The sequence below is a fragment of the Bos mutus genome, chromosome 25 (assembly GCF_027580195.1).
Source record: "Bos mutus isolate GX-2022 chromosome 25, NWIPB_WYAK_1.1, whole genome shotgun sequence".
NCBI lineage: Eukaryota > Metazoa > Chordata > Mammalia > Artiodactyla > Bovidae > Bos > Bos mutus.
Window position 1 is genome coordinate 35440272 of NC_091641.1, and position 18968 is coordinate 35459239.

The following is an 18968-nucleotide window of genomic DNA, read 5'->3' on the forward strand; positions in this document are numbered from 1 at the left end:
TCAAAGATGCAACAAGGACCAGGTGAGAAGACACAAAGAAACCAAAAGCCAGTCAATCAAGAGAAGCCTGCCCCCAGGCTTCATTCAAGCAAGCCATTCATCGAGCTAATGTGGTGATGGACCTGTCCAATCCAGAACATACCACAAACACATCAGCAACACCAAGTAACATGCAATGACCAGATGATCATCGGCCCCACTGCCATGCTTTGATCGGTTCAAGCTCAGAAAACCATCTCCCTTGAGAGTCCAGATAGTTGGCTTTCCACAAATCAAAGTGAGATTAGAAGATTTGAGGTGAAGTCAAAGGCTTACCAAATCTTTCCTGAATGCCCAAGAAAGACATCTGCCTATTGCCACTCAATTCGTCAATGAGCCTGCAAAATTACCTAGTCTAGTCAGGTCTTTTTCTTTGGGGGGAAATCACTGCCCACACCAGATGGTCTTCCTTCCGGAGGTCGGCATTCAAGAAACTCTCAGGGTACTCCGAGATAATCATGGTGTGATCATTTAACCGAGAAGCTGATGGGCAGGGAGTTAACGAGGTGGCCATCAACGAACTTCTGGCCAGTCCTGAGGTTACTGGAGTTCAAGATTTTCCAAAAGACCCCTGAATCTTTAATTTGATGAGGGCTTAATTTGTGCTGATAAAAGGTAAAATTCTACCAACTGGGGACATCAAACTTCTTTCCCTTTCAAGATGTTTGAGAAGTGAATCTCATGATTAGAAAGCTTGTTGTGGTTTCTCCTTGGATCAGGTTGACAGCCAGTGAGTGTGACCCAACAGTCTCTGTTCCTTCTGATTTTATTTCCTATTTTGAAGGCATTTCTTTGGGTTAAGAAGCTTTTCTCTTTGTCATCCTGCCTGTCTTGTAGAAAGTAGGTACTAAGAGTCTCTCCCTACTGATATTATCCTGTGATGGAGTAAAAATAAGTGATTACACAACTTCCCTGAGATAACTCTAGATTCTTGCCATCTCTAACTGACTGGAAAGCTCTTCTGATAATTTCACATTTTCCCCTAAACATGTGTCTTCTCTTGAAGGGTCTTCCTCCTCTTTACCTGCTTACTAACAATAAATGGAAGTACCACCATTTCATAGATACATTTTACAAATCAAACCAGAAACATAATCTTTAAGATTGTTTTCTGGTAATTTTATCTATGTGTGCATTTCTCTCGATGCAATATTTCCATAAGTAGCAAGTGAAAGAGGACTAGTAATCAATTTCCACAGCAACCAAAAAGACCTAATGTGCAAATTTCTTTAATGAACAGCAAGAGGCCAATTATATGGACAAGAGTAGGTTTAGTTGGTCTCTTCAACTGAAACTATTACACCAAAGTGGGAACTGCAGAGTTAGTCAAGATTTACCAAACCAAGAATGAGGGCAATTTTTCAGTAGGACAGGTTGCCAGTGAGAAATCTTAATAATATTAAAATAACAGATTTCCTACATATATTTGCATATATGGTACCCCCAAGAGTAGCAAAATTTTAACTTATTTTGTAAGGCAAATGCAAATGGAGATGGCCAGATCCTCAAGTAATTCTATCTAAGAATAGTACTAAACACTGTTGGTTTTTTTTCAAATGTCTATTTTGGTCATATTAAAGAAAGTAATTTAAATTATATTTTTGTAATTAACCTTTTTTCCAGCTTGGGGATAGATGCACTTATACCAAGCAGCAAGATTAAAAAAAAAAATCAAAGACATAAATCTGTTTAAGATTCTTATAATTATGCAGCAGGCTAAAGTTACTATGGTTATAATTATATACAAAGTGGGTGTTGGAGAATTTAGCATCGAGAGATATTTTCATAAAAATAATTAAGGGTTGTAGATGAACCACATTACAATTGACACTCTGTGAATATGCAGTGTGCAGAATTTAATAGAATTAAGCCTTTTCATTTGTAGAATGATCTTGAGAATTTCAAGACTGTCATCATTTTTATTAGCTTTTTTGACCCTCTCAATTTCCCTAATTTAGTGTCAAAGTGTATTGAAGATAGCAACTTTCATAAAACATATTTTGCATCCTAGCAACGGATGATTGGGTAACTGGATAATTTAAGTATTTAGAACTGTGTGCTGACAATTGTTTGGGTTTCTCTGGAAGCTCCCTCCAGACTTGAGAGCTCTCGATGGCTGTTTATAAGAATAATAGGAAGTTATAGGAATAATACCTGCATACAATCAGATAACAGATCTCAACTCTGTCTTGCCAAAGAGCTATTTGATCATGAGTTTTTATGCCTGGGGTTTTCAAAGTGTGACATTGAGGGTTCAGGAATTTCTTTTGCTTTCGTATACCTCCGAAGAAGTCTGTAGTTACAAAGAACTAAGGATACATCTTGTGAGAAATGGAATGGAACTGCAGAGAAAGCATACCACAGCAAACTAAGAGAGGAACTGAGTCACAAGAGATCCGAGGGGAGACCCAGAGTCTGCCAACACTCCCCATTCACGAGTCCAAGACACCGCCTGCTTACCTGTCGAACCCAGCATGCCTCAGCCACACATGCAAACTGTTACCATTACTGTTTTATTCATGAAACATAGTTTTAAATTAAAGGAGTCATTACCCAAAATAAGCACCCTCCATGACATTTGTGCATGCAGAGCATCTGAACATTCACATTTATGTCCTCTGAAAACAGAGCCAACAATTTGCATTCAATATGGAAACGCACACTTTCTTTTTTTTTCCAAAGCACTTATACGAAAATAGCTGTGGCTTGCCATTTCAGAAACCGAGTCATCTGTTAAGCCTGGGTAATGGGTAATAGAGCTCCTCCAACCCCCAGCCCTCACCCCCCCCGCCATCCAGTCCTGACTTCTGAGTTTCTTAAACCTACTTCAGTCCCTTCCGCTGCCAGTCTTCACATGTGGTGTGCATTACAAATAAATGTTGGCTTATGTTCATAGGCACAGGGTCTGGGCATTGCCAAAAAGAAAGACTCTCCTGATGAATGCCAGACACACTGCCCATATTCCTTCAGGCAGGATCTTAAAAGGCAATAAAGGAGAATGGTTTCCTGAATGTACAAAGGTGTAAAGAAGGGAACTGAGGTGTTGAAAATTGAGGTAAACCCTGTGGGATCCTCTCTTGGCTTTCGTCCTATGAGTTACATGAATCCAGGATTTTACAGAGAAGTCCAGGAGAAGGTTGTACAAGGGGTGTATTTTGTGCATGCAGGGCGTGCTGTCAGAGGAACTGTCAGAGGAAAAGCAACTTTGCACGGACCCACCGTCTTTGTGTCTTAGCAGAGAGGGCGAGCGATCAGAGCGAGCTAGGCGTCACTGCGTCCTGGCGGCCCCGTGCTGACCTTCACCGTGAGACCTAACTTTTGGGGCACTGCCTTCCCCAGCAGTCATGCATTTGCACCGAGACCACACGAGAGGCTCGCCTCCCACCAGCTAAGTTCATTTCCAGGTAATAGTCAAGCGTGAGAAGGAAAGCCCTTACCTGTCACTGTAGGCAGCGGCAGTGGCAGGGGTGGGCTGGGCGTAGCGGTATGCAGCATAACCACCCTAAAACACAAGGAGAAAGCAGGCTTAGGAACTCAGAGGGGGCTGACTCAGGGTGCCTGATGGTGAGACCCCAGCAGAACAGCAGTGACCCACATCTAGCGAACTCAAGTGGAGGTTAATGAAAGCTTAGTACCAAAACACGCGAGAAAGATGTGGGGTGGACTACCAGCCCCAGCTGGATGTTAAAGATTAGCAGTTGTAAGCAGGAACCCAGAGACCCTCTGAAGGAGATGTACCTACATGTTAATTAATGGTAATCATTTTGGGGTGCAGAGGATTATGGGAGATTATTTAAATGCTTTTTCTACTTTGCTGAACTTTCCAGATTTTCCAAAGTGAGTATGCTTTACCTTGGTTTATCAGTTATCAACTTACATCTTATTCAAACCATCTTTGATTACGTCCTTAAAAATCCAATACAGGTCAAGCTAATGCCCTGCTATCTTTGATATTTATTAATGTTAATGTCTTTGATATTTACTTACAAAAATAAGATAATCCTTTGATTGAAACTGTGTTAGGAGTCTCTTGCATATGTAGTTGTTCAACCACTAAAGCAACGAAAGAAGATTGTCTCTAGCTTTTTAAATGTCACATAATGATTAAAAAAAAGGAATCTTGAGCATTGCTTAAAAATTCTATCTTTTCAGCTCAAGATATCACACTGGTTCAAATGGGGAATTTGTTTGTTGTGGAAAATATGATAAAGCCTTCCAATTTGTAAATGAAATCATTAGGAGAGAGAAAAAAATTGGAGAAAAATAATTAACATTTAGTTGTATGTACCAGTAATTGCAATTGTTCAATTAAGCAGAGGACAAGCAAATGGGCATATTCGAAAGGAACTGTGTTCAGTGGAGCACTGATTATCAAACTGTGAAAATAACAGAACTCCTTGCTCAGCAGACCACAGTGATACATCAACCACTGTTGAATGATCTTAGTACAGTTAAAGGGATCCAGTCTCCACTGATAACACGGGGGCCATTCAGGTTCTAAATAGAATATATAGTCCTACGATCCTCTGGGAGAAGGGTTCTCACCCTTGCTGTGAAGCGGCAATTCAGGACACAACCATGTCAGAGGGCTTCTAATAGCAAAATAACTGCATGTTGGGGGGATTTAATGGTAGTATCTTGAGTAAAGCAGTTCATTATTCTTGGCTCCACATACAGCATAGAAGACAGATGAATGAGAAAACTGCAAGAAGCATCTATCAGAACAGTGATAGGTACAGTGGTCTCTGCAATTTATTTCTACTCTTTGCCAATCATAACCAACTTTCAAAGCAAATTTTCTATCACTTACGTGGGCATTCCAAAAAGCTAGTTTCTCCTTAATCAAGCTCCTTCTTTGGATCACTCTGGAGAAGACACCTCCAAGACATTCTGACAGATAATCACGCATAATTTGGAGCCAGTATTTTTACTTTTTTAAAAGTCTCCCTTGAAAAACAATGTGAAAGTTAAAAAAAAAAAAAAAAGGTCTTAGCCAGAAACCACCTGGTGTTCCAAACACCATGTTCTCTAATTAGGACGGAGAAACTCATTAAATGTGCCGAGGAGCTGGGAAACCAAAGCATTTGTCACAGGGAGCACCGAGCTCCAGGTACAGACTGATGGGCTGAGGGGAAATCGGCTCACCCGATTTCTGGAGCCAGTCTTTTCATCAGCTTGCCCATCTCCTCGCCTTTCATCAGGCATTCGCAGAAACACAGGTGTGCACGCACGCACGTGTACTGAACTTAATGAGGTAGGGAGGGGCTGGCACTGACTTCCTGATGGCTCAGAGGCATTAGCTGCCACCAGCTGAAAACTCTGAGTGGAGAATGTGAGCATGCGCGTGCGCGTCTGTGTGTGTGTGTGTGTGTGTGCGCGCGCGTGTGTGTTTTCTGTCACTCTCAGACTGAAAAACAAAAGTTACTGTAAAGCGCATTGCATCAAGGGCCATGTCAATCAATCATGATGTGCCGACTGTAAATTTGGTTCCCGGAAAGACTTATAGCAACATCCTACTTGCAAAACCTCTTTGAATTCTGGAGGACTCCCTCAACTTCTGCAATGGTTTCTGTCAATGGAAGTAGGTAGCAATTTTGATAAGTGGGGAAAACTATGGCAGTGCAAACAGAATATACCTAAAATGAACCTCACTGACTGCGATGGTTTAGTCACTAAGTCCTGTCCGACTCTTTTTGACCCCATGGACTGTAGCTCACCAGGCTTCTCTGTTCATGGGATCTTCCAGGCAAGAATACTGGAGTGAATTGCCATTTCCTTCTCCAGGGGATCTTCCCAACCCAGGGATCAAAAAGCCTGGGTCTACCTGCATTGCAGGTGGATTCTTTCCTGACCCAGCCAGCAGCAGCCCCTCACTGACCACTAGGTTGGCGCTTATTGCATTGGTATAAAATGGAGGAGTGTACACCTGGGATCCTTCTGAACAACTGAGGGGCTTGTCTATGAAGCTTTGGGAAGGATCCATTCTCTATTTGCACATGTATTAACCATTTAGAGAAAACAAGTATGGGCTTCCATGTAAGACAGGCACAAGAGGTCAAAGTCCTGACATTTATCTTTGCTATTTGAGTATGTTTACAAGTATTCCTGATTCATGAGTCAAGGTCATAGTTTGGTAAAGTCTGTGGAACCGGTGGAGAGATTTTGACCTTGGTCAGTGATCTCCTAGGTGTCCAGAAGACTTGATGATGAACACAAATGTTCTATACTTGCACTGTCCAATATGGTAGCCACTTGTCCTAAATGTCTACAGAAATCTTGAAATGTGGGGGCTACAACAAATGGCTTTTTAAATTTATTTAATGTTGAATTCATTTGAATTAAAATGTAAGCCACCACATGGAGCTGGTGGCTACAGTACTGGACAGCCCAGGTCCAAGTGATCCCTGGAATTTGTAGTAATTGGACAGAGAAAAAGGGGTAGATGGCTTGACGCCTCTGCTCCTATATACTGCATCATCTTCCTTTGCGATTCTTCTTCGGCATGGAATCCATTTAAGGGGAAAACCAGAGTTGCATACTGACTTGGTGCATGCATGCACACACTGTAAAATGATTAAAAAAATTACAAATTGCTTTAATTTGCCTTTCTAACAGGTGATTTTAATCAATTTTATTGCCCATATTTTGCAGCTTGCCGAGTATAGCCAAAGCTTCAGCAAGGTTCTGGGGTAATGTTTGAAAAAGAAGTGCTCACTTTCATTTGTGGTCATCAAAACACAGTCTACCTTAAAACTGATCCTTCCAGACCTTAGGACAAAAACAAAAATGCGTCCTTGACAGATTTTTCCCACCACCAAAGTAAAGGTGAAAAAGAAAGAAAAGGAATGACAAGCACACAATAGTTCTATGCTCCCTACTCACAAAATATAATTTCACATGCTGGGCATCAAAATAGACATGTGATCGTATAGAAAATGTGTATTTTAAATGGTCATTATGGATTTCCCCCTCCCACCCCTGCCCCCACCACCAGAGGCAACCATCAAAGATATTGATTCACAGGCTTGGGAATACTTCCTTTGTTAGCAAGACCTCTGGAGGTCCACGGGGGGAAGTTATCAATTACGTACTTTAACGATGCTCCAATGAAACATTTTCAAAACTGTGCTTGGTGGGATCTTCATCAAGGGAAAGGCAAGGTTTCATGACCACATAGGTTTGGGAGATGCTGAGTTAAATGAAATGAAACTGGTTACTCATTTGTGGAACTTTGTAAAGCAGTATTAATGAGCTCTGTGGATCTCCACTGCATCACCAAGTGGTTTGATGATGGAAATCACATTTTTAACTTGAGAGCATACTTTTGGAAAAAAAAGTTCAAATATCCAAATGGCAAACTGCTGAGGAAGTGAGATGAAATTTTTGTACATCTGTGGGGACACGGGACTTCCTCCTTTCTGAGAATATTCAAGGATCTCACTTTGTCTAAAACAGGTGGATTAATGATATACGTAAAATTTATTCACTCTAATGACACTTGCTGCTGCTGCTGCTGCTGCTGCATCGCTTCAGTCATGTCCAACTCTGTGTGACCCCATAGATGGCAGCCCACCAGGCTCCCCTGTCCCTGGGATTCTCCAGGCAAGAACACTGGAGTGGGTTGCCATTTCCTTCTCCAATGCATGAAAGTGAAAAGTGAAAGTGAAGTCGCTCATTCGTGTCCAACTCTTTTTGACCCCATGGACTGCAGCCCACCAGGCTCCTCCGTCCATGGGATTTTCCAGGCAAGAGTACTGGAGTGGGGCCATCGCCTTCTCCGCTAATGACACTTACAAGAGCATTATTTCCAAACTATAAAATCCTTCATATAAATCACTACTCTTTAACTTATCTGCATAATACATACAGCTGTTTTTGAAGTCCAGCTTTTCTTAAAAGGTGAAAATAAATGCTTATCTCAGAAATTTTAATTATTTGGTTCTCTCCTTAGTCCAAATACCCATTTGTTTCATATTAGATTTCTTATTAAAACTTGATTAATCTCACTGGAAAAAAAAATGTACTTTCTTAATTGACTTAATACTGAACAAAAGGGACAATCTCAGGTTAAAGGGAAACCTGTGTAATAAAATTCCCACTGATCATTTTAGTTTTACATTCTTCTTTCATTTTATTTGACAGTTTTTGTGTTGGTTATAGACAAAATTTGGAACTTAGCCAGCTACATGCCAATGCAGGTGTTGGTTTTTGCTTCCCTCAAGTTTGAACAAGTTTGTTCATTTGGGGTTGTTTCATCAGTGAGAAATAGGTTTGAGAGTTATGGCAGAAAATGTGAAATAAATTTATAAGAAGCTACAGTGTATACTGATCCTTGATGCTGAATTATAAAAGGGTTTTGGTTTAACCATCCCCGTTGACTCCAGGAAATTACTAAAATTTTTTTCAGACAATTGGTTCAATGAAAGCCTTGGATTTTTTTTCACTGAGTTTATGTTCACTGAAGCCAGATACATTTTAAGCCAAGAAAGAAACAGCCAAGCCCAATCTCAATTCTGATACACACATAATCTAGCAAAGAGGGGAAAAAAAGATTTCAAGATGAGTGTCTCTCTTCTAGAAGAATTGATATCAAAACTGGAAAATTCAGTTCAGTCTTCCCTCCTTCTATGTTAGAGAATGTCTCCCCTCCCTCCCCAGAATTGTCTTGTTAGTAGGATTTCACAGCAAACCCACAATCAATAGTGATGAGTTTTTCCACCAGCCAGGATTTCATACCTGCAGCAATTTATTGCCATACACAGGCTCTTGATACACTACTCTATAAGGAAACAGAAATGTAATGTTTTCAATGCAAAAATGAAATAAATAAAGAAAATGCATAAGTCAGACAGAAATTCCAGAGCACTTCATTTCCAAGTTTGCTTCTCTTTTGTCACTAAGACCTAGCATGACCCATTAAACCAAAAGAAGGACCAAGGAATGCCGAACATTTTTGAGCCACGAATCTCTGTAACTGAGAGTATCAAGCAGATGGGGGTGGGGATCAAACCACCCTCATTGCATTTGTGTTATAATCTGCGTGTATTTTTAAAGAAGGAAAAAGGATACTTTCATGGCTTTTTTCCCTTCCAAGCATATTGCATGCGTGCTAAGTCGCTTCAGTCGTGTCCAACTCTTTGCGACCCCATGGACCACAGCCCACCAGGCTCCTCTGTCCATGGGATTCTCCAGGCAAGAATATTGGAGGGGGGTGCCATTTCCAAGAGTTCAAATTAACTTGCTCTCTCATTTCTCTCTTTATCTCATGGTTGGATTTCTTGGGCACACCTGAGGATTTAACTTTGATGCCAAATGATGGAGGCAGTTAAGATGACAGTAACTGTATCAACACCTTTTAAAAAAATACCTTATAATTTTATTTGTCAATTATACTTCAGTAAAGCTATAATGTAAAACAAACAAACATGACCTATGGTGACTACAAATTATTCTTTTTTTCTTTTTAATGCCTTTATTTTTTTCTTAATTTAATTTCAAATAATAATAGATAGAGCAATTGTACTTCAGGAAACAATGAATCAGATCAAAGCTACTAAAGCTAATTTTAACATATGTGACTGGAAACATTACTTGTGTGGGTGTGTGTGTGTGTGTTTGTGTGAGAGCATGGGGGCATGAGTACGCACGGGTCTGGAAAAGCTTCTTTGAAGATGGATGTCATTAACCCACCATCACTTCATTCAGGTCCAAATACTCACAAGGTCTCAGCAGAACCCTTGGACAGACTGGGGAGCAGTTTGGGATGTGACAGTGATTCGTGAATGAGGCTGATTTTTTCCCGTGAGTGGTTCTAGTTGGAAGTGAAGTGTTCCAGTTCCAAGGCAGACATCAAGGTGATTGAACAGTTTAACAGATGTAGGGACCTGCCTGATAAAGGCGTGTGTGTGTGTATACATATAGTGTGTATATTTTAAGGAACTTCTTTGTGGTCCAGTGGTTAAAATTCTGCACTTCCAATGCAGGGAGCATGGGTTCAATCCCTGGTCAGGGAGGTGTGGTGGGGGGAAATATATGTGCATGAGTGTGTGTGTGTGTGTGTGTGTGTGTGTGTGTGTGTGCAGCTTTCCTGGTAGCTCAGCGGTAAAGAATCCGCCTGCCAAGCATGAGACCCAGGTTCGATCCCTGGGTCAGAAAGATTGCCTAGAGAAGGAAATGGCAACCCACTCCAGTATTCTTGCTTGGAAAATTCTATGGACAGAGGAGCCTGGTAAGCTACAGACCATGGGATTGCAAAGAATCGGACATGACTGAGCAACTAAACAAACAACAATGAAGAATATGGGATTGGTTAGCCCATCCCTTCTCCAGGAGTTCTTCCTGACCCAGGAATCGAACCAGGGAAGCTCCTAGTTCTACTGAGCCTTCCCTTTTAATTTAGAATTCTACGTCTGAGGAACTATGCCTATAGAAGTTCCCCCATCTCTCTCTGTCATTTGAATACTTCAAGTACAGATATTATTCCCTGTGACCGGTCCAGCTTACACACTCTCCATTATCCTCTCACTTCTCACCCTCCTCCTTGCCTGTCTTTCACCACATTCTCAAGTTTGCTCAGTGGAGGCAATGATGTCCTTCTGTTGGCCTAGGGCATAAGGGTTGAACTTTGCAATTTGATCCATTTCATGGGCTCAAACCACAGTGTCAGTGAAGATGTCTGGGCAAAAGATTTCATCTCTTTTCTGAAAGAAAATGTCTCCTCCTCTGGGGAAAAAACAATGGAGGTGATGGGTAATAAGACTGCTCCTTGATTAGGACCAGGACACAGATGGTAAAGAATTTGCCCGCAATGCATGAGATCCAAGTTTTATCCCCAAGTCAGAAAGATCCCCTGGAGGAGGGCATGGCAACCCACTCTAGTATTCTTGCCTGGAGAATCCCATGGACAGAGGAGCCTGGTGAGCTACAGTCCATGGGGTTGCAAAAAATCAGACAGGACTGAGCAACTAACACACTTGATAGAACCCTGTGCACAGAGAGTGAGGTGATGTGGAGTGTGAATATCATGTTTCTTACACAGGAGACACTTAACTTCCGGATGAGCTGTTGCCTTGCCACCTGGTGACTGACCAGAACCCCCAAGCTGGCCCACACAGAAAGCAAAGTCTCAGGAATAAACACTTGGGGGTTTTATCTGGAGAATTTCCATTTTCCATGTTCCAAAAACTACTGACACCTCTGTCCTGAGCTCAAACATCACTGAAATGAGGTTGCCTCTTGAAGATCCATGGATGGCAGAGTGACATGAATTCAGAAATAATGTATAGAAGTCACGGTGTCACCCAGAACCTCTTTATAATGGGATCTAGGCATGATACAAAAGTGCCCTGGAATCTTATCCAGACATATTTGCTAGATAGCCTCACAGTTGCATTAAGTGTAAGAAAGCTTTGTTGTGGTTGTAGCCCACCAGGCTCCTCTGTCCATGAGATTCTCCAGGCAAGAATACTGGAGTGGGTTGCCATTTCCTGACCCAGGGAACTAACCCACGTCTCCTGCATTGGCAAACGGATTCTTTACCACTGAGTCACCAGAGAAGTCCTGTTAGGAAGCTTAGGGCTTTTTCAATAAAAGGGAGTAAGGTTAATATTTATATTCTGTATCATCTCTCTCTCTTTTTCCTATCCTTTCTTTCCTTTCTCCTAGTGCTCAGAACTCTGTTATCTTACTCTAGTTTCTACTGAGAGCTTGTCGGGTCTTTTTTTTATATCTAGTTCTATTATCATGTCCTTTCCTCCATTTTCAATAGTTATCTTTTGATCTAATTCCATATTCTTTGCTATCTCCCTGAGTGGGTGAAGACACATGTCCTGGCTAAGTTTGGTTCAGCAACCCTTATTTTCAGCTCCTCGATCAAGGTTGGCCTTATGAGATCTCTAGCTTCACCCTTCAGTCTAATGGATTGCTTTGCAAGTCCAAGGATCGTGGTTCTTCAACTTTCAAACAGTTGATCCTATCCATGTGTTGCCTCTCCTATTATTTCTATATTTCTTCATTAACCTAGTCTACTTTTTCTTCTTTTTCTATTAAAGTATGGTTGATTTGGGCTTCCCTGGTGGCTCAGTGGTAAAGAATCTGCCTGCAGTGCAGCAGACACAGGTTAGATCTCTGAGTCGGGAACATCCCCTGGAGGAGGGCATGGTAACCCACTCTAGTATTCTTGCCTGGAAAATCCCATAGACAGAGAAGCCTGATGGGTACAGTCCATAGGGGCGCAAAGAGTTGGACATGAGGGCTGAGCAACTGAGCACAGCACAGAGCTGATTTACAATTCTGTGCCATGGCCTGCTTTTTAATTCAAAGGAGTTTATGGAAATATGTGCCACTTAGCAATGACTGAATGTGTAGGTTTGATAGGCTAGTTATGGAAGCTCAATTGCTACCTTTTCAAATAAGAGTGTGTGTGTGTGTGTGTGTGTGTATGCCCCAGGTAGAAGAGACCCAGGTACTGACCTCTGTGACCCTCCTTGCTGACTTAGAAGACCTCTCTGTCCTCTGGTGAGTAGCCATATGCACTGGGTCAGAGCAGGGCAGGCAGCCTTTTTCCTGCAGAGCTGGGCTTCCCAGCAAGATAATTTTTCTTTGCACTCAGCCCAAAGGAGCATCCCTGGTTTTTAACCTTCGTTTCTGGCTCACAGCATCTTATAACACATCCACTGCCTCCAGGTCCGTCAGGGTATCTATGATCATCACTGTCTTTTTCTCTCTCTCTCTCCTCAATCCTCTCTTCCCTGCAAAGTTTAAGAGGAGCTATTTCTACAGAGGAGGTTCTGACTTACTAGTTACAGGGATCCGTGCAGGTCTTTCAAATGCTATTTGCTTCGGCAGGGCTGGGAGATGCCTGAGGGCTCCACCATGATGTGGGAGGGATGGGGACCTTGGGCAACAAAGAGGAGCATGTGCTGGAGAAAGTGGGGTGTGTACAAAAGGTCAGTGGTCCTGGCTCCCATGCTGTTGTCTGGGTTGCTCTGATCTACTGTCAAGACAGAACTATCTGAATAGGAAGAAGTGGAGAGCAGACTCCCATTATCTCCCTTAAAAGTAACTGAAGCCGGAAGCTTACAACTCTGCCCAGTAAAATGAAAAAAGAAACAACTGATTTAGACCCAGTAGAGGTGACCAGTTTGTCTAAGACATGTCCCAGATCCCCTCAGGATGGCCCTAGACCTACTCACTGCGCATTATTTTTAATGAGATTGAACGAGCCAGCCACAAACTTCCTTTAAATAAAAATAGAACCTTGTGTGTCTTTTTATGAACCTCTTTAGTCATCATTTCTTTTTTTTAAAAAGGGAGCAGGGAGGACATTTCCAGTTATCTGAACATAGCTGTATCTCAAAGGAGATGTAGCTGTATCTCAAGGGCTTGTTGCTGCTGTTTAGTCGCTGAGTCATGTTCGATTCTTTGCAACCCCTTGGACTGTAGCCCACCAGGCTCCTCCATCTGTCGAATTTCCCAGGCAAGAACAATGGAGAGGGTTGCCATTTCCTTTTCCAGGGGATCTTCTTGACGTGGGGATCAAACCCGTGTCTACCGAACTGGAGGCAGATTCTTTACTGTCTGAGCCACCAGGGAAGCACCAACTAAGTCCTTACTTCCTCCATATGCATGCTCCATCCAGAAGCTACCCTAGGGGAAGGGGATAGATTGATGTTTGTGATCAGTGGATATCTGAGGATATGGAGGAGGGCCAGACTCTTTAGCCCCTGCCTGTTTCTCTATTTAAAATGGTACAAACTCAAAGCTTGGAAAAAGAGGACTTGAGAAGGAGTGGATGGAGGTAGACCCACAAAAAGGAAACTGGTTGTTCCCTGGGTGAATAAAAGACAGGTAGGTTGTTCTTTCATTTTATTAAGGGGAAAAAAAAAAAACTAACCCACAGATTATAATAAATATACTTAATATAATAATAATAAAACCCAAGTTTATCATTGATGGAGATTAATACTCTGGCTCAAAATTGTAATTATTTGAAATTCAAAGGGAAGAAAATTAAATAACTAGCATCTTTCCTATTTTCTAGTAAATTGCCTCAATTTGATCAGGAATATGGCTATATTTTTCTTTGTTATCTAGTCTATAAAACAACAAATACGATTCCACTGAATTTATCTGAGGTCACTCATAATGAAAATAATGATGTGATTTAGAAGATATCCCCCATTTCTTTTAAGTTGTGTTTATTCCAAGTCATTTTCATAACACTGATGCTAATATCATACCATCAGTGAATAACTACCTCTAGATCAAGTTAGATAAATTTAATTATGGCCCCATAATGAGAAACATCCTCCTTTTCTCTAAAAGTGAGAAGCTTAATAAAGTGGTACCATTTAACAAACAATCCTAAATAGGCCTAATAATTCTAAGTCAGGTAACTGTTTTGGGGAAATAGAGGGAAATCAGGGGTTGAAAAACATAAGAGTTGAATGCTCAAATGGATCTATATCTTGTTAGGAGATGTTTCTTACTAAAACCATCAATGTGGGGAAAGAAAGAGAGAAACAGGGACTTGAGGGGAATCTTTCTAGGGCTGTCGTGATAAATAATTCAATGTATACAAGAAAACATTAAAAACATTAGCCATGAAAATATCTTTTCACCCTCTACAGCTGGTAACTACAGCTGTCATCTTAAATATTAGACTGAAAACACAGAGACCCCAGTTGGGCATTTGGGAGAGAATTTCTTTTCGCAGCAAAGTCTTTAATTGGACACGGGGAAAAAAGTCAGTATTTTATTTATTTTGAATAAATACAACTCTTTTATTCTGAAATGAATCAAGGAGTTCATTCCACTCACTCAATAGCACGACGGCTACCATGAGCAGAAGGCCGTCTGTCCTCCGAGACTTTGACTCTTTCCCACGGGAAGCGGAAATAGGTGACACCCAGCTGAGAAATCGCAGCAAACTTGTAAAAAGAATGACTCCGGCGAGAAACAAGGGTGGCATGCATGTTAATGGATACTTACATAAATGTCTGCACCATAAAATCCATCCTGGTAAACAACACTGCAAGGGTGCACACACAAAGAAAAACATTCATATTAGTGCGCTTCCCCATGCACACACACCAACCCCTGCACCGGCCAAGTTAGTCTGGTCACAAGGGCCAGCCGAGACGCAGGAACCGGGGATCGTTTCCACACTGGTTAAGGAGGCTGGAGACAACGGCAGTCTGTCAGACTGAGAAAAAATGAAGCTGGGGTTCGGTGGGGGCCCAGAATCAGGACACGGAGGCAATGCTGTGCTGGGTAGTGGACTTTCCAGAGGGGTGCAGATGCAGAGAGGATTCACGCATGTTTCAAGTGGCCCACGCTGATACGAGGATCGTATTTGCATTCAGCCAAACCCCTAGCTCCTTCCCAGAAAAACAAATCATCTGCTTAAAATATATGATTGATAAATATAGGGGTACGGATGTCACGCTTTCAATATGGATTACAGCTGAATGATCTCAGGGGAGCTGAGATCCAAAGGATTTCAGAGATTTTCTTCTATATTCTTTCACACTCTAGTATTTCATACTCTAATATTTGGTAATTCCATGTGCCCCTCTATTATGGGAAAGGGAGGGGATTATCTCTAGTTATATGGTCTGTGAACAGGTATACAGATGTGTGCAATGACACAGGTGGGCATTTGTGTATGTGTGTGACTCATGTACATGTATGCATGTATGCTTGCTCAGTGGCATAGTCGTGTCCAACTTGTGACCCCATGGACTGCAGCCCACCAGGCTCCTCTGTCCATGGGATTCTCCAGGCAAGAATACTGGCGTGGGTTGCCATTTCCTTCTCCAGAGAATCTTCCCGATCGAGGGATCGAACCCTAGTCTCCTGCATTGAAAGGTGGATTCTTTCACCATGGGGCCACCCAGGAAGCCCCCAGATTTTTGCGTATATGTATGTTTGTTAGTTTGTACATGTAAATGCACGTGTGTGCATATGTTTATGAATGTAGATAGTGTGCATATGATGCATGTAGTAATACGTGTTTGCACATCTGTGTGTCTGTGTACTCACATGTCACCAGTGTGTACATGCCTATGTCTGTGTGTAGATTCACATAAATTATATCCAGACTGAGCAGAACCGCACGTGATGGCTGAACGAGCCAAGCCTCACAGCGGCTCTCTGATCCCTGTCCACAGAGTCATGCCAGAGAGAAGGGACTTCACAGGAGGGGTAAATAAAAGATCCTGGACTTCTCCAGAAGTCTCATGGTTTACCTTGAGCGAAACAGCCAGAGAAAGAAGCTCTGTAACCCTGGGAAACCAACGTACAATTCCTAAGCATTGAAACGGGTTCAGTGAGGACCCCACATAGCCTTCACACCTCACAGGCTTTTGCCAAGATCCCAAGACGTCTCAAATATAAAAATGCGAGTTTCTAAAGGCATGTTTTCCAAAGGGTAACTGTTGTTATTACAACCTTCCCATGGAGTTTACAGATGATTTATGATTCTGGCAAAGGACCCATGTGCCCCACTGTGGAATGGAGCTGGGGTCCTAACCGAAAACATGATGTCGATTACCCAAGGATTTCAGCAGATTTCAGGAGCAGAGCAGACCCACAGGAAGGCTGAGCACACTGAGAGCTGAGGGAGGCACCGACAACACGCACATGCACACACACATACGGCAGTGACACTGCTTTGCTGGAGAACACCGCATGGGCTTCTCAGAGCTTTTCCGAGTTGAAGGGCTAAACCCCAAGTACCATTGTCTTTAAACAGGGTGCAGAGATTTCACACACTAAGGAGGCTGGTAGGCATGGCTTTCAGCTGTCTTCATTTGGATCGAAAAGGGCTCCTGTTCACAAGAGCCCTTGTCAAGCAGCATCAAACCCTAATCTCAGATACTGAGTGTGTGGCATCCTGAGCTAGGCTTTGATTTTGTTTTCAACACTTCCAGCATAAAAGGATACTGTCTGCCGGGGGTCATAAGGCAGGGCCGGCCTCTGCCAACAAGACTGCGCCCAGCGCTGATCATTCAGCCAGATCAGAGCAGCTCTGACTGCTCCTTCATGCTGGCACACCTTTTGCACATGCTGATCCTGGTGTCGGGACAGCCTCATCTCCCCATAACCTCCTCCAAAAGCACAGCACCATATGAGAGCCAAATTAGACGGGAAACACATGGGCCTCTGGATCACAGCCTCAGCAGTCAGCAGCTAGGGGCCCTGGAACTAATGATCTGAGCAACCTGAGCGCCCCTTCTTTGGCTGCAAAATGGGGAAAGAGGTGAGTAAGTGCCCATGTCAAGGGAGGATTATGCAAAGAAGGTGAAAGTGTCAGTCTCTCAGTAGTGTCTGACTCTTTGTGACCCCATGGACTGTAGCCTGCCAGGCTCCTCCATCCAGGGAATTCTCCAGACAAGAATACTGGAGTAGGTTGCCATTCTCTTCTCCAGGGGATCTCCCTGACCCAGGGATTCAACTCGGTCTCTTGCATTGCAGGCAGACTCTTATACTGTTTGAGCTACCTGGGAAGCCCAAGGTATCTGCAGTCATAGCTCTAGTCAAAGATTACATTGCTATGAGCTTTATCCAGTGTCATCTCCCACCACCAAACGGATTTCTTCCTCCCTCCTGTGAACACCAGCATCACGTTTTCTGACCCTCTGATCCTCACTTGGTCCAATAATTTTAAATATCAGTCAAATATGAAAGGCATTTGTGAATGGGGCTCATTTCACCCTGAAAGTTGTATCCAATAGCTTCCTCAACATTATATCTCACTTGATAGCTAACATATCACTTTCCACCCTGAAGAGGTAAATAAGTATCTGTTGAGTGACTACTGCCCATCAAGGGGGAGTGCTGGCCATTAGGAGGTGACAGAGGTGACCCAGAGCAATTCTAGGTAGAATCCTCTTCTAGTTATTCAACATCAGTGACTACTGTCAAAGGGGGAGGGGGAGGGAGATCAAATTAAAAAATTGGACCTTGGGAATACCCTGGAAGTCCAGTGGTTGCTGCTGGCTGCTGCTAAGTCACTTCAGTTGTTTCTGACTCTGTGCGACCCCATAGATGGCAGCCTACCAGGCTCCTCAGTCCCTGGGATTCTCCAGGCAAGAACACTGGAGTGGGTTGCCATTTCCTTCTCCAATGCATGAAAGTGAAAAGTGAAAGTGAAGTTGCTTGGTTGTGTCTGACTCCTAGCGACCCCATGGACTGCAGGCCACTAGGCCCCTCTGTTCATGGGATTTAAGACTCAGTATTTCCATTGCAGGAGGTATAGGTTCAGTCCCTCTCCAGGGAACTAAGATCTCCCAAACAAACACAACTCCTCACAACTAGACTCTGACTTAGAAGCTCCAGTACAAGAGGCTAGATAGACAGTGATGTAAGAGTGAACAATATAATAATATTTAACCAAATATTAATATAGATTTGAGTATGGGAAGGGATGCATGCATGCTCAGTGACTTCAGTCGTGTCCTACTCTTTGTGACCCTTTGAACTATAGCCTACCAGGTTCCTCTGTCCATGGGATTTTCACCCCTTTCCAGGGGGTCTTCCCCACCCAGGGATCGAACTCAAGTCTCTTGTGTTTCCTCTACTGGCAGGTAGGTTCTTTACTGCTGAGCCATCTGGGAAGCCCTGTCTGTCCTTTAGGTCTGACCTAGTTATCATGACCCCACCGAGTCCTCAAAATACCCTTATGAGATGGATAATGCTATTATAGCCTCTTCTGACATCAGAAAAGTGAGACAGAGAGAGCTAGGTATTGACAAAACTGGGATTGTAGCCTGGCTGGTATTGTATTGGCTTCACAGCCCAAACTTTTAATTGCTATGGCAGGCAGCAGTGGTCAGACTTCAGCCGGCATCAGCACCACCTCGAGGGCCCATCAAAACACAGATGGCTGGGCCCCACGCCCAGCCCAGAGGTTCTGAATCAACAGA

General features: G+C 42.8%; 1 protein-coding gene across 8 annotated transcripts in view; it reads right to left on the bottom strand.

Annotated features, from left to right (window-relative positions):
• RBFOX1 (RNA binding fox-1 homolog 1) overlaps positions 1-18968 on the bottom strand; it is a 442476-nt gene that overhangs the window by 41253 nt on the left and 382255 nt on the right. For all 8 annotated transcript variants that reach the window (XR_011462653.1, XM_070362796.1, XM_070362797.1 and 5 more), the window contains exons 10-11: positions 8776-8818; positions 3477-3541 (exon numbers count right to left, since the gene is read on the bottom strand). Coding sequence is in view for 7 of the 8 variants with exons in the window: in XM_070362796.1 (XP_070218897.1) it covers positions 3477-3541; positions 8776-8818 (108 nt within the window). In the remaining variant the exon portion in view is untranslated. The remainder of the gene's footprint in view (positions 1-3476; positions 3542-8775; positions 8819-18968) is intronic.